Here is a 16,466-nt window from a genome sequence, read left to right as displayed (position 1 = left end):
CCCGAGCCTTTGACCTAAAGGCCTAACCCATGAGGCAGTAGGACATCGTAAGGAGATGCAGTCACATGGTAGCCGGTAACCAACAATTGGTTCATACGACATTTATTCCTTCAGGATACTAGAGCCCATGTTCATCATTGGTTTGGAATCAGGGTGGACTTTCCGTGTCCACCAACCCGGTTAAAGCACCAGACATTTACTTTTCGTGCTCTTAATTTCGTAAGCAACACCCACGCCACGAAAAACCAATGAGTAGGACTTTCCTGGTAGAGGCTATATATGCGTGGAAGTGTGAGAGAATTTCGAGAAAGAGGGCGGGCCCTTCCCGCTCTCGCCTGTACCAGAGCATAATAAATGAATATGCAATTACAAAACTAAATCACACTAACAAAATGTAATAAATTATCAAAAGACTATATAGTTAAAACAATATAATTTTCAATAACTGATTAAATGAACAATATACAATTGTATATTCTATTAAATTTCTTATTTTTTTGTTGTTTCATTATTTAATCTACAATGATCATTTAACAAGTTATCTTGTTGTGAATCATGATTATTAATACCATTTGAACCATCTTGTGGAAACATTGGTGATAAAGAATTCTTTGATATAATACATTGTGATTCAATTTCTTCTTGTTCTTCTTCTCCTCCTTCTTCTTCTTTACTCTTTTTTAAATGGGATATAGAATTACTTGTCAATTTTTTAGGAATAATCGAACTATTACTAGTTGTTTCATTTGTTACAGTTGTTGTATTCGATGATATTGAAGTAGTACACGTACTATTCATACTACTAACAGGATCAGTAGTAGTAGTAGTGGCAACAGACGATGTAGACATCGAAGGAGCAGTAGTAGGAGTAGGAGTAGTAGTAGTCGTGGTTAAAGGAGTAACACTTGTTGTATTCATCATTAAACTAGGTGATGAAAATAAACTTGAAATTTGTTCAGCTTTCATTTTTTTAAATAAATTCATTTGTAATAACCATGTTTGCTTTTGTAAACGTAATATATCCATACGTAATTCATGTTCTTGTTTTAATTGTAAATATAATTCTTTTTGTATATCACGACTAAATGTTGTATAAAATGATTCGGTTGTAGATGGTAAACCAAAATTAATGAAAGATTGATTAAATGGTGAAAAAGAGGATAGAAATGATTCATGTACTGATCCAGTAATATTGCCAACATCTGAAGCACTATGTATGTGTGATATGAAAAAAAGAAACAAATCAAAATAATCAATGAGAAAGAAAATATTGAGTTAGAAAAAGAAATGGGAAAACATTTAAATTCAAGACTAGTTAACTGTTGTTCTGAGTCGTGTAAACTAATCTGGTTAAGATCTGTTAGGATGGCTCGTCAGGAAGCCTCAAGAAGCCTAGAAAGAGCCGAAGACATTCCAGCCAATCACCACTGGGGGAACATTCCAGAATGTCGAGGTGTAGCTCTCCTATTGGTTGAGTAAGAAGCACCCCCTATATGCCTATTGGCTATCCGAAATGATGATTTACTTTCAGCTAAAAACTATAAATACATGAGATTTTTGTACTATATTTGACCCCGACCGTTGCTGCTACCTTGACATGGTGGTCGGACTTGCCTATCGTGATGAACCAATCGAGTTATACTGGCTGGAACAATCATTCCTCAAGGTCCTACCATGCCAGACAGGTCGGTTGAAGAGCGGTAAGACTAAAAGTAGCAAACCCAAGGTCCGAAAGCGAAGTTGTACTGCTGACTGTACAGAGGTGTGGCAGCAGTAAGGTGTTTCCTTCAGACAACCAGCATAACAGCGGTGCTGCCTTCCTACAAGGAGGTGTGGGTTAGGAAAGGTCGACCCTAAAAATGCACACCTCGCCTTATCCCACGGATATCCGTCTCCGGCGGTAAGGTCGCAACAAGTACGGAGCTAACATAAAAACTACCCACAAAAAGGTCGTATGTGACCGACCTCAAGTAGTTGTCCCTTGGACATTGCGGTCACGCCCTCAGGTCACTAAGACTGCTTCTAACCCGATTTTCTTTTCAGGTACCTCTAGAAGAACCCTTCCACGGTGTGGCGACCTGGAAGCGATAACTGCCCTCATACCTCTAACAGCACTCAGACTGACTATATTTGACAGTTTTGGGAATAACATTTCTACTTACTAGTCTTCTGTCTTTTTCTCATTTTGCGACTTGAGAGGGTTCTAGCGTTCAAGTGCTCAAGTATTACGTGACATACTAAGAATCTAAGTTCAAGATATAACAGGACCTTTATGATAATTATGACCAATGGTGAGTATAGATGTTTTACGTCACGGTTCAGAATCAATCGCAGAGAAACATATACATTCACCATTCTTCATCTTCAAAATTATTTCACTCATTTTATTTTTTTGATTTTGTTATTTGTGTTTTAAACCTACTTGAAGTTCAAAAGGCTATAAGTAATCTGAAACGAGGAAAAGCAGCTGGTCCTGATGGATTGGCTCTAGAGGTCTTTAAATATGGTGGTCCAATTTTAGCGATTAGGTTGACTAATATTCTGGCTAAAATCTGGGAGACGGATGTAATCCCATCTGACTGGTCACAATCACTGATTGTCCCAATATATAAAAAGGGGTCCAAATCATCCTGCGATAACCATAGAGGGATTAGTCTGACTAACATAGCATCTAAAATACTAGCCTCAATAATTATCGGGCGCCTAACTAAGACTCGTGAACTGCAAACACGAGAAAATCAGGCTGGCTTCAGACCTGGTCGTGGCTGTATCGACCACATATTCACCATTCGTCAAGTTTTAGAGCACAGACACGCTTATCGGCGTCCGACAATGATAGTTTTTCTTGACTTGAAAGCAGCATTTGACTCTGTAGACCGAGAGGTTCTGTGGCAGTGTCTGTCATTGAAAGGTGTACCTGAGAAGTACATAAACCTTGTGAAGGCTCTTTACTCGAACACTATTAGTCGAGTAAGAGCTTATGGCGAACTGTCATATGATTTTACAACCTCAAGTGGTGTCCGTCAAGGCTGTCCACTATCCCCGTTTTTGTTTAACTTCATTATAGACCTGTTGCTGCAAATAACACTCTCTTCGACTGAATCTACAGGAATTGATCTCCTACCAGGGGGACCACTAAGCGACTTAGAATACGCAGATGACATAGTCCTGTTTGGTGAAGATGCTGGCAAAATGCAGAGTCTTCTGTTGGAACTCAGTAATAATGCCAGGATGTTTGGGATGCGTTTCTCCCCATCCAAATGTAAATTGTTACTCCAGGACTGGCCTGCGTCAACACCTGAACTAAGGATAGGGAGTGAAGTAGTCGAACGCGTCGACAACTTCACTTATCTTGGAAGTCTGATCAGCCCTAATGGGTTGGTGTCTGACGAAATCTCTGCACGGATTCAAAAAGCTCGTTTGGCTTTTACCAACTTACGTCACCTATGGCGTAGACGAGATATCCGTCTATCAATTAAGGGACGAGTATACTGCGCATCAGTTCGTTCTGTTCTACTTTACGGCTGTGAAACATGGCCATTAAGAGTAGAAGATACTCGTAGGTTACTAGTATTTGACCACAGATGCCTTAGAAATATTGCTCGCATCTGCTGGGATAACCGGGTAAGTAATAGTGAGGTTGGACACAGGGTATTAGGAAACGATGGTAAATCAGTTGATGAGGTCATGAATCTTCATCGACTGAGATGGTTGGGCCATGTGTTACGTATGCCTGAACACCGATTACCACGACGCGCTATGATGACTAGTATTGGGGACGGTTGGAAGAGAGTTAGGGGCGGCCAAACCAAAACATGGCATCAGTGCTTGAAGTCACTAACTTCTAGTCTGAGCCATGTTGGCAGATGCAGACTACCTGGTTGGGGTCCGCGTGACTATCGTAACCAATGGTTGGAGACTCTGTGTGACATGGCTGAGAATCGATCACAATGGCGTAGGTGTATACACTCCTTATCTTTCCTTAAACCTTGAGACTAAAATTGCTTCATATCTCTCTTCCTTCCTATACTATATCCTTATATACAACCTATAATTTATATACTACTACCAACACTAAATTAACTACTATTAATCCGGTGTTGATCTTGTTGTGCTAACGAGGTATGGCAACTTGGACCGATGCATATATGTGCCTGGTCCTACGTTGTAGCTGACTGACTGACTGACTTTAAACCTTAATTTGTATTAAGATGATGGAGAAGATTGGTGTCTCTGAGTTGAACGGTTTGGTCATGGAGCTCTTATTGTTCTTCTGAACAACATCATCACAAACTGTGATTCACATGTGGAGAAATTCGAATGCTTCACTTTTGCCTGAAATTTGAGCTGATAAGGTTGTTTAGAAGAACAATGAAAGCTCCACGACCAAACCGTCCAACTTAGAGAACGAAACTCTCCCTTGATTCGTATGTTTAATTTTAATACTACTATAATTCCATCCTTTTTATTATTTACCTTACAATTTGTTGGTCATTGAGTAGCGACCAATGTCATAGGCGTCGAACTCTGTTTAGTACTGATCTAATTCTGTCGATCAAGTTGCAAATTGGAAACTAGTTTAAGTGACTCGATATTGTTTGAAGGTAGTAGGCAGGAATCCGTTGACCGAACAGCTCAGTATTGAGATCTGTCTGTGAAACTGGATAACCTGGGTTCGAATCCCATAGGGAATATTAGTTACCAAAAGGTTACAAGTATTCCTAGCTAACAAGTACCAACTAGCATGACACCGACATACAGGGTTACCTTCTGACTACCACCAACCACCTATACATTCATCTTATCAATTCCACTTCATCGTGTTGATTTAGATGTGAAAATTTGGCCTGACGCATATGTACACTAGGTTTTATTTTGATCATGACTGACTAACTTTGCAGTTTGTTTAAAAATCAACAATATTTAAACAATGGCTATTTTGTACAATTTTATGTGGTTCATTTCAAACCACCCTGCTTGTACGAAGGCTAGTGATCTTGACTAATTGGCAGATTAGATGCTATGAAGATCCTCATTCTCAGCTAAAAATATTCTTGGTGGACACAGAAAGTTTGCCTAGGGGAGTTGGAAAACCCTGATTCCAAACCAATGGCGCACGTGGGCTTTAGGCTCCCAAGGAAAAAAATGGCGTATGAATCAATCGTTGATCACCGGCTACCATGGGACTGAATCTCCTCACGATGTTCCACTGCCTTGTGGATCAGACCTTTATGTCAAAGGCCCCCTAAGAAAATCACCTGCTTCAGTTTGGGCACCTGAGCATTATCACAGCCCTCACACAAATAAATGAGATTTGTGTGGCGCATACATATCTGGTTCCCCTTTGTACCAATATTTATGTGTTTAAATAAATAAATACTGTCCCTAAATTATACTCAATTTATTGATTATTGTATCCCACGTTCACAGTCACATTTGGCTTGATTTTGTACAAATATTATTTTCTGTTTTATGGTGTGATGCGGTCTATCTGTCTGGTATATAAACTGAGTATGCTTGAAATAAATGATTCGCGTAACAGAAGCTGCATTTGGTGTTCTGGACTGAATTGGAAGGGTTAGGCGGACAAGGGATCAATAAGGACACTAGACTGCTCATACCAGTTGAACGTCATTGATTTGGCACAGTGTTAAGATTAGACAAGTCGTACTCCGATTGGTGGATAACTTACGTGATAAAAGGCGGACATAAAATCATAACGAATTGGCAACGGCCTTCTTTTTATAAAGTCATAACAGTTGTTACAAATATTGAAGTAAAATATCGTGCTGAAACTTAAAGTATAATAATATATTAGCTTCTCCCCTAGGTCAGTATGCATTCACTTTCGACAATTTATGTTATTACGTAATTAAGGTGTAATTGTTACCATGATGTAAACCTACATTCTTTATAGGATTCCGGTCCCCCATCAATAAACCTTAGGAATAATCACAAACTCATCAATAAACGAACAATATCCTCCAAGGTTATGGCGCATATATCAAAGCAAACTGTTGTCTATCGGATGTAGATAACTAGTTTTTCAATGACCAAAATATCACTAGATGCTAAAGATTATAATCAGGAAACGTAAAACCTAATCCCAATCATGAAAGCTAAATTCCCCCAAATGCCCTGGTACGGCCGAGAGTGGGGAGAGTCCGCTCTCCCTCTCCAAATGCTCTCACATGGCCACACGTATATAGCCTCTGTCAGGGAAGTCCTACTCACTGCCTTCTCGTACCACGAGTGTTGTTTATGAAATTGAGAGTACGAAAAGCGAATGTCCGGCGCTTTAAACGGGTTAGTGGACACTCCATGTCCACTTTGTGGAGTTGGAAAACCCTAATTCCAAACCAATGGTGCATATGGGCTTTAGTACCCTGAGAGAACAAATGGCCTATGAATCAATCGTTCGTCACCAGCTACCATGGGACTGCATCTCCTCACGATGCCCCACTTCCTTGTGGATCAGATCTTTCGGTCAAAGGCTCCGGGTGTGGCCACCTAAGAAAAACAACTGCTTCAGTTTGGGCACCTGGGCAGTATCACAGCCCTCACATAAATCAAATGAGATTTGTGTGGCGCATATATATTTGGTGCCCCTTTGTACCAATATTTATATGTTTAAATAAATAAATAAAATGTTAACTGAAATGGTAAACATTAAATTCTAAATCTTAATCCTAACTATCATCCTTAAATTGTAAATTGTACATCCTAATCTTAAAGTCTACTTCTTAATCGTAACTCCGAGAATCTTAAACTCTAAATTCTAAACCTAAATCCTAGTTCTAGTATCATACATCACTCATCCATTCATTCATACTTGCTAATTTTCGATTAGCTGAATAGGATCAAGAGTTTGCCGAGGTTATTTAAAGTTTCCGTTTAACTGGTCTACATTAGTTAAGATTTACCATTTAATAATATTACTGATGACATACTTTAATCATCTGTCAAAAACATTAAGTTACAATTCAATGTATCTTTATGTATATTATTATCTATTTAGTAATTAGTAAATAGAAACCTTTTAGGTAGAACTATAATTTATAGGCAACCTTCAAGAGACGCTGAAGTGACCTAGAGGATGGGCATCTACTGGTTGGGACTAAATGAGGGTTATAAGCTATTTAGAGTTATGATTTACAGTTGATGGTTAGGGTTAAAAAATCCCATCACAAACTGACATCAGCTATAATGCTAAAACTCCATTTAGCCAAATGTATAAATGAATTTCGCGCCAAAATTCAAAACTTGTTATCTTAAATCTGATTGGTTCGTCCATAAGTGATAGTCTCGCCATAAATAAGTGTCAAATATACGTAGAAGCTGATTGTTTTAGGACAGTCATTAAGCTCAGTACTTCTTTTCACATTGTAATAACATGAAATGGTGTTCAGAATACCGTTTAGCTGATGTTTAAAAATGACCGTACGTAATATAATTTTGAGGATATTACACTAATAAAAATAATCTGATATATTTTGTGAATACTTTCTTTTCATCGTTTTGAATGATACACATGCGCCACACAAATCTCATTTGATTTGTGTGAGGGATGTGATACTGCCCGAGTGCTCAAACCGAAGCAAGTGGTTTTCATAGGGGGCCACACCAGGAGCCTTTGATCTAAAGGTCTGATCCAAAAGGCAGTGGAGCATCGTAAGTAGATGCAGTCCCATGGTAGCCGGTGACGAACAATTGATTCGTACGCCATTTGTTCCTTCAGGATACTGGAGCCCATGTGCATGTGTTTTGAATGAGTTATGTTTCATTTATAGCCTACATAAAATTGAAACCACTACACTCTCATATCATTTTCTATATTAATTCAGTTAATCTATGCCGACGATACTAAGTAATACTGAAGGAAAGCCCTAACTTGGAATCCTGAAGGGAAATGGAAAAGAGGAGGGTCAAAGAACACACTGCGTCGGGAATTGGAAGCACAAATGAAAAGGATGAACAGTAACTGGAAACAACTGTAATGAATTGCCCAAGACAGGGTTGGATGGAGAATGCTGATGGGTTGCCTATACTCCTCCACGAGGGGTAACAGGCGTAAGTAAGTAATAGATTATTTATTTTAATCCTGTTCAAAGGAATTTGCTGTGAACTCAACCCTCATTATATGTTATGCTATAACTTAAGTGCCACATTGGTAAATGAGAGTCAGTCAGAATATGACTACTACTTAATATATTTTTAGTTTAAACCCATACATATATGATCAATCAAGATATATATAAAAAAAATACGACAACCTGTTAAGTTTGTCGTTTTGTTCCTATTCGCTCTCCTTCCACTTCTTTGTTTATTGTTTTATACTACTTATTTATATTCAGTAAGCAGTTGTATCCTTAACAATTTTCACATTTACATTGTAACGCAAGTTGTACTGTGACATTCGGAAACGTTCACATATATTTATTATGTTTATTGTACTTATCATTGTATTTTTCATTATAATCACTGTACTTTAATTACTGTAACGGTTATCCACAGTTGCGGATTTGTTTAAACGCAACAGTTCCCATATTGTTTTGCTCTTCGTTCGAGTTTCGATTGCTCATAAACTGTTGTCCAATTTCGACAGAGCTATCGGTTGTCCTTGTACTATCGAAGCCTTTGCTAATTTCATTCTTGAACGACGCGTTTAAACGCCTAGACACCTCACAAGTTGAGGTTTGTAATTATATTTTGTGTTTTATATAATAATAGAACCGCTTTTGTAGACAAATCGTTGTTTTGAAACTTCGATTTTGCGCGTATCTCAATCAGATCACTTGGACGCTTCGATAGACTTAACACAACCAATTAGATGTAATTGACCCATGGTGAAATATTGGTTATTGTTTTACACCACCTTAAATGATGCCATTTGTTTCCTTAGGATCCTGAAGCTCATGTGCATGATTGGTTTGCAATCAGGGTGTTTCAACACCCCTAGGTGGATCCTCCGTATCCACCAACGCGGTTAAAGCACCGGACATTCGCATTTCCTACTCTTAATTTCGTAAACAATACCCCCGCCACTAGAATGCATTGAGCAGGATTTCCCTGGCAGTGGTTGTATGCACGTAACCATGTGAGAGCATTTCAAGGAGGAAGACCTGAATCTCCCCACTCTCGGCCATACCAGAACTTCATCAAGATTCTCATACTTGTAAACTGTACTAAAATCTAAACATTACAAACTAAAAATGATTATATCACAACAAGGAAGAAAGTAAAGTAGTTTAACATACCCTTCAACAGTAGTAGTATTTTGAACATTTGTTATATTTGTCATATCTACATCATTTTCTTCTGTTGATGAATTTAAATTATTTGGTTCATGATTACCAAATGAGAGTTGACCAGTATTATTATTACTACTACTATTATTGTTATTAGTAGTAGTATTATTACTATTATTACTACTATTCTTATTGTCTTGATTCATGAAATTTGATTTAGACGTTGACAACATAAAAGATGATGATTGTTGATTATTAGGAAAAATTGACGAATTAATATTAATACTACTATTACTATTGTTATTAGTAGTAGTATTGTATGAATCTAAAAAATTACTATTCGATAATCCATAACTATTTGAATTAATATGATTAAATCCATTTGTACAATTCATTGATGATGAAGATGAAGCTACCGCCGCCGCTGCTGCTGCTGTTGATAACATAGATGATGTTGATGAAGCTGATTGTAAATTACCAAGATTAAATAATGATGGTGTAGTTGATGTTAAATAACGTAAACGTACTGGTGGACTATGTTGTGTAAGAAATTGCATAACCGCTGCATTTGTTTCATTCCAATCTAATTCTGGTGTAATATGACCAGCACGTACTTTACGTTTTGTTTTTGATACAAGATTTTCCCATTTTTTCTTTACCTGGAAAAAAAGGAAAATATAAAAGTATTGTTAGTTTTGAATCTTCTCATTGATGTTTAGGACTGCATTTGATCAGTCTCTTATTGGCATATGTGCATACTTAGCGTATTGCCTCTATATAACTTTAATTCACAAGCCTTATAAGCAAAGATGGATAGTGACTAGCAGTGGAATCCAGTTTGAAGCGCGTTTCGTCCTATTTGGGACTCGTCAGCTGGATGTACCTACATCTCAGAGTTGATGTTCACTCTGGCACTCGAACCCAGTACCTTTCGCTTAAAACACCATCGCGTTATTCACTCAGCTATTGAGTCCTGATAGCCACTTGCTTGTGCAATGAGGTGAAGTTTAAATTCATTGAGTATTTTTTTGAATCTTCTGATTGTTGTTTAGGACTGCAACTGGTCAGTCTCTTATTGGCATATGTGCATGCTATGTGTATTGCCTTGATATAGCCTTAATTCACAAGCATTATAAGCAAAGATGGATAGTCGGTTCGAGTCCTGAAGTGAACACCAACCCTCGGATACAGGTGTATCCAGCTGGTGAGTCCCAAATTGAACGAAGCTGCACGCTTCCTGGATTACACTGCTAGCCACTATCCATCCCCACTTATAAAAGAATTAGTTTATTTAACAGCATAGTCAACTGATATGGAATATGTTTCAATTCAAATTGCAACACCTTACACATCATCAGTACAATAATGGAAATCTAACGAATGAGAAATACTACAATTCAAAAGGAATAATTAATATTAAAAACGGAGAAGTTACAAATGATGATGGACTTAGACATTAACACCATTGGATGACGGCCGGCTCAGTTGTCTATCGGTTAAGTGCTCTGGCGCGAGACTGGTAGGTCTTGGGTTCGGATCTCGTGAGTGCGGGATCGTGGATGCGCACTGCTGAGAAGTTCCATAATAGGACGAAACGGTCGTCCAGTGCTTCCAGGTTTTCCATGGTGGTCTAGCTTCAATTGACTCATGATTTCAACTATGAAAATGATAATTTGTCCAAGATTTTAAAAAAAGAAAAAAAACTGTACAAATAAAACCGATTTTGCACCATGACAACTAACATCACCAGTTATATGTAACGTTGATCTAGTAAATATTAATCAAGATGAGTAATCTTTAATAAAGGGGCACGCAAAACGGTACATATCGATGTAGGTGAATATTAATAAGGATCACTAGCATAGAATGACACATCAAAAAGGAAACTAAACAGTGTAATAAAAAGATATCAACTGATACCAAGTCAGTAAAAACAAAAAAATATATCGACCCAATTCGTTTCTGATGTAAAATAAACATTTATAACGGAGGTGTCGTGGAAATTTTAGTAATTTAATAGTTGAATTCATGAGTCAATTAAAGCTAGATCATTATGGAAAACCTAGAAGAACATGACAGCCATTTCGTTTTAGTATAGGACTCCTCGGTGGTGAAGTCATCATCTGCTCACTATAGATTGGCTTCAGGAGGTATTTCCTGGAGTTCTAATGAGAAGCCATGACCAGTGGAGTTCAACCACGTCTGGTGTGAAACAGTAACTCACCGTAGACAATGGTGAACGGTGGCGCAATTTCGTCGATTGGTCGAAGTTAGAGATTAACACCGTTAAATGGCGGCTCAATGGTCTAGGGGTTAAGCATTTCCAAGAGCAATTAATAGGTCCTGAGTTCGAATCCCGCGTGCGGGATCGTGGTTGTGCATTACTGAGAAATCCCATAGTAGAACGAAACAGCGTCCAATGCTCCCATGTTTTCCATGGTGGTCTAGCTTTAATTGACCCGTGAATCCAACTAATAAAATCGATTTTTTTGTTTCTTATAGAAACATTTTTTTATTTAAACACATAAATATTGGTACAAAGGGGGCACCAGATAAATATGCGCCACACAAATCTCATTTATTTGTGTGAGGGCTGTCATACTGCCCAGGTGCCAAAACTGAAGCAGGTGGTCTTCTTAGGGGGCCACACCCGGAGCCTTTGACATAAAGGTCTGATCTACAAGGCAGTGGAGCATCGTGAGGAGATGCAGTCCCATGGTAGCCGGTCACCAACGATTGGTTCATACGCAATTGTTCCCTCAGGATACTGGAACCAGCCCATGTGCACCACTGGTTTGAAATTAGGGTTTTCTAACTCCCCTAGGTGGATCCTCCGTGTCCACCAACCCGGTTAAAGTCCCGGACATTCACTTTTCGTCTCCTCAATTTCGTGAATAACACCCTCGCCACGAGAAGGCAGTGAGTAGGACTTCCCTGGCAGAAGCTATATACGCGTGACCATGTGAGATCATTTGGAGAGAGAGAGAGAGAGGACTCTCCCCACTCTCGGCCGTACCATGGCATTTGGGGGCTTATAGAAACATGCATTATTCCGAATTCCATTGGAAGATATGGATTAATTTTTACATATAGTTAAAATCATGAGTCAATTGAAGCTAGACCACCAAGGAAAACCTGGAAGTACTGGACGGCCGTTTCGTCCTATTGTGGGACTCCTCAGCAGTGCGCATCCACGATCCCGCCTCGCGAGATTTGAACCCAAGACCTACCAGTCTCGCGCGCGAGCACTTTGAAATAGACGAAAATTAAAATCTCAACAACATCTTATAAGAAGTCGTGTGATGAAAAAAGACACACAAGTAGGAAAAACCGAATGTATTTGAACACAAAATCACAGAACGTCTTAGTAAAATCTGAGAATCATACAGTAAATACTTCATTTGCATAATGTCAATCGATTGTCTCACATTTTACTGTTCTTTCATCGTTTCCACACCAATCATTCTTTGTTCTCGTTCTCTTTTCTTTGATCTTAACTTTCTGGCGCTAGACATTTCACTTTCGATTTATGATACATGCTACTTATATCTATCGATATAAGTAGCACACATCACAGCAGGACCAAATTTTCAGTGAAAAATCAATCCCTTTTTTTAGAGAATGACACATGTGATGGATAGAGGGGTAAATCATTATTTAAAAGGAAAGTCAGATTATAGGGTTCGACGTTGATGGATTATACATACCATATTGAACACACTATTCGACTAACTATAAGACTACTAATCTATCTCAACTACCGAGTACTATGTTGGGCTTCTGTATGAGGAAACGAAAGGCTCTACTTATCAAAAAGCGATTAAACAGTGTTTCCTTATTTCAGTCTAGATCGATTAAAACCACATATTATCAACATATATTAATATGGAAAGAAGTAATCATGTTAGTACGTATACGAAGTTGAAATGGTACATTCGTTGTAAACAATATTTTATTTATTTATTTGAATACACAAGGATTGGTACAAGGTGGCATTAAATATAGATGGGCCACACAATGACAACGAGGTTGTGAAGGGACAGAGAATGTAAAGTGAACATAAAAAAAGAAAAACAACAGCGAACAAAAATAAGTGTGCGGGAAAGAAATAATAGTAATAATGAAAACAATGAGAGAACCAGTTCAGTTAGAAAAAATACAACCACAGCTTTCTTTCATACCACGACATCATGTCATACACTGACCACCTCTCCACTTTCTCTAACCAGTCCAAGCGTCAGTAAATAGTGCATGACGTGGAATTCTCTGGGATGATATTCGTAGGACATATCCAAGTCACAAAAGTTGGTGTTTCAAGATGGTAACAGTAACTAAATTATCTTCGCTGTGTCTTAACACACGATGCTTAACTTCTGCATTACTAACACGGTGTTGCCACTGGATGTCAGCAATGCTTCGGAGACAAAGATGATCAAACACAGACAGTCGTCTAACATCCTCAACTCGAAGAGGCCAAGTTTCACAAACCTACAGAAAAATTGCCCTCACGGACGCGTTGTAGATCCGACTATCATCACGAAGGCGCCAAAGATGGCCCAGATTGACATAAGTTGCTCTGGTTTTCACTATACGTGAACTGATCTCATCACTCACACCACCACCAGCACTTATGCAGCTACCCAGATATAATTAATTCTCGACTATTTTTATCTGCTCACTACCCAACGTGAGTGCAGGATCAGGGTCTTTCCAGTCTTGTAAAAGTATGACGGTGTTCTAACATTTGACTGAGGGTGAAGCTATGATCAATGCATCCTCGACCAGAACGAAAACCAGCCTGCTCCTCGCGAGTCAATCGTTCTCGGGTTTTAAACAATCTACGAAGAATGACAGAAGCCAATAGTCTGGACGCAATCGGAAGTAGACTTATCTTCTATAGTTGTTACAGGAACGACGTGAACCCTTTTTAAAGATAGGGACGACTATCGACTCATTCCATGATGTTGGAACACTTTCTAGCTCCCAAACCTTTGTAAACAACACAGTCAGTTTCTTATCCAGAAATTCACCACCATCTTTAAAAAGAGCCGGAAATAAGTCACCTGGGTCCAGTGATTTATAGTGTTTCAAGAGTTGGAGTTCCTTGGGGACTTCCGCCTCCTTTGGTGGATCAGTCCTCACAGGCCATGGAGGGCAGGACAATCTGATCGATGTTGCCAGAGCAGCAGGTCAGTTGAACTGCCATTCAAAGAATTCTGCCCATCGTCCAAGACGTCGATGAATATTAGTGATTGATATTCCATCATCTTCACAGATTGTTTCACTCACACCAGACTTCTTGCTGCCAGTGAATCGGATGAGTTGAAAGAGCCTTCGGTGGTTACTAGATGCAGCTACTGCTCCCAACTCGTTAGCACACTCCGGCCACTGGGCTTCTCGGTCCTTACGCAAGCTATGCCCAATTTCACTGCGTAACCGTCTTCGTTTATGGTCAAACTGGCAGTCACCCAGAGTAGATTGACGGGATTCAATAAGTTGTGAGAAGTCTGAAGAAATCCAGTGCTTATAAGCGGGACGTTTCGCGAAGCTGCATGCGACTTTACTCGCTACTTCCATGGCGTCATGCAATTGCAACCAATGGATATCTATAATTTTCGGTGGGATGGTGGCTAGCTTTGCACCTAGCTTGGTTTGATATTTAGTTGGAACAGGAGCTGCAATCAGTTTACTAATATCGATCCATTTAGGACGATGAATATGTTGGCCAGCGGAGTGTCAGGTAAGATCAACGCAAACAAGGACATGGTCAGAGTCCTGATAGGTACTCCAAAAGGAGTGGCAGTCTTGTATACAACCAAGCTAGTGGTAGCTGATCGCGATGTGAACAATCTGAGTACAGGCTTAAGATGCAGAGGGAGGACGCCAGGTGGCACATCGGCGATGACTGTGTCAGAGGTTAGTGTTAGCCAGAAACAGGTTGTAGTCTACGCAGATTTGCAGTAGACTGTCACCGTTATCTGACCTGCGACCAACAAGTCCTCATCGGTCACCTAAACAACTCTCTTCTGTACCTAGATGCCCAATCTGAGTATTGAAGTCTCTGGATAATATTACAGCATTTGTCGAACGCACTTTCTGTAGAAGAACAGTTAACTAGTGGTAAAACACTACTTAATTAGTAATATATATAATTAATCTTAATGATCAAATTGTGATATAATAAACTTTAACGATATTATAACATTGAGTGCACAGTTATCCACTGATTTCAATAAGAATAATCTAGATGTTCTCTGGAATTAATTTAGACCTATTTACATCCTGTTTTCCCAATTCCCATTGGCTTTGATGATTTGAATATCTTTAAAGCAATTAGTCCCTTTGATAAATTTCGATAATGTAATCAGAAGACGAAGATTATCAGAACTATGTGATCAGATTGTTCGAAATGTATTGCGCTAATATATCACATAGTTCTGATAATCTTCGTCTTCTCATTGCATTATCGAGATTTGAATATCATCAACTTGAACTAATGTACACTTATCCCATACCATATGTTGTTAATACTCGACTGAATGATTTTGAAAATGATTTGCTCAACCGCATCTCAATACTCACAGCCCCCAAATGCTATGGTAAGGCTGAGAGTGGGGAGAGTCCATTCTCCCTCTCGAAATGATCTCACATGGCCACGTGTATATAGCCTCTGTCAGGGAAGTCCCACTCACTGCCTTCTCGTACCACGGGTGTTGTTTATGAAATTGAGGAGACGAAAAGTGAATGTCCGGCACTTTCACCGGGTTGGTGGCTACCATGGGACTGTATCTCCTCACGATGCTCCATAGCCTCGTATATCACACCTTTAGGTCAAAGGCTTCGGGGTGTGGTCGCCTAAGAAAACCACCTGCTTCAGTTTGTGCACTTGGGCAGTATCACAGCCCTCACAAAAATGAAATGAGATTTGTGCGGCGCATATATATCTGGTACCCCTTTGTACCAATATTTATATGTTTAAATAAATAAATAAAACTCACAGGAACATTATATATATGACGGATAATCTTAGTTGTTTAAAGTAGTCTCCGCCCTAAATGTATCATCAGTCAGTCAGTCAGTGATTGTAACTACTCCAAAGTATAACTTTTAGATTCAGTGCCGAGAAGAATTGTAAATGAAAATAGTGATGGTGGAGAAGATTTGTAGCTCAGGTGGGTGATTTTTATGTTGGTTTGTTCTCTGAGCTGGATGGTTTGG

At 39.0% G+C, this 16,466-nt stretch overlaps 1 protein-coding gene across 1 annotated transcript in view; it reads right to left on the bottom strand.

The window, feature by feature from the left end:
* Window positions 1-489: 489 nt before the first annotated feature.
* Smp_009300 (hypothetical protein) overlaps window positions 490-16,466 on the bottom strand; it is a gene marked incomplete at both ends in the record, with an annotated part of 17,116 nt that continues 1,139 nt past the window's right edge. The window contains 3 exons of the mRNA XM_018798489.1: window positions 490-1,210; window positions 9,258-9,318; window positions 9,727-9,907. Of these exons, the coding sequence (XP_018653425.1) occupies window positions 490-1,210; window positions 9,258-9,318; window positions 9,727-9,907 (963 nt within the window). The remainder of the gene's footprint in view (window positions 1,211-9,257; window positions 9,319-9,726; window positions 9,908-16,466) is intronic.

The sequence above is a fragment of the Schistosoma mansoni genome, chromosome 6 (assembly GCF_000237925.1).
Source record: "Schistosoma mansoni strain Puerto Rico chromosome 6, complete genome".
Taxonomy (NCBI): domain Eukaryota; kingdom Metazoa; phylum Platyhelminthes; class Trematoda; order Strigeidida; family Schistosomatidae; genus Schistosoma; species Schistosoma mansoni.
Note: the sequence above shows the minus strand (reverse complement) of the source record. Positions and strands in the feature narration are given on the sequence as shown.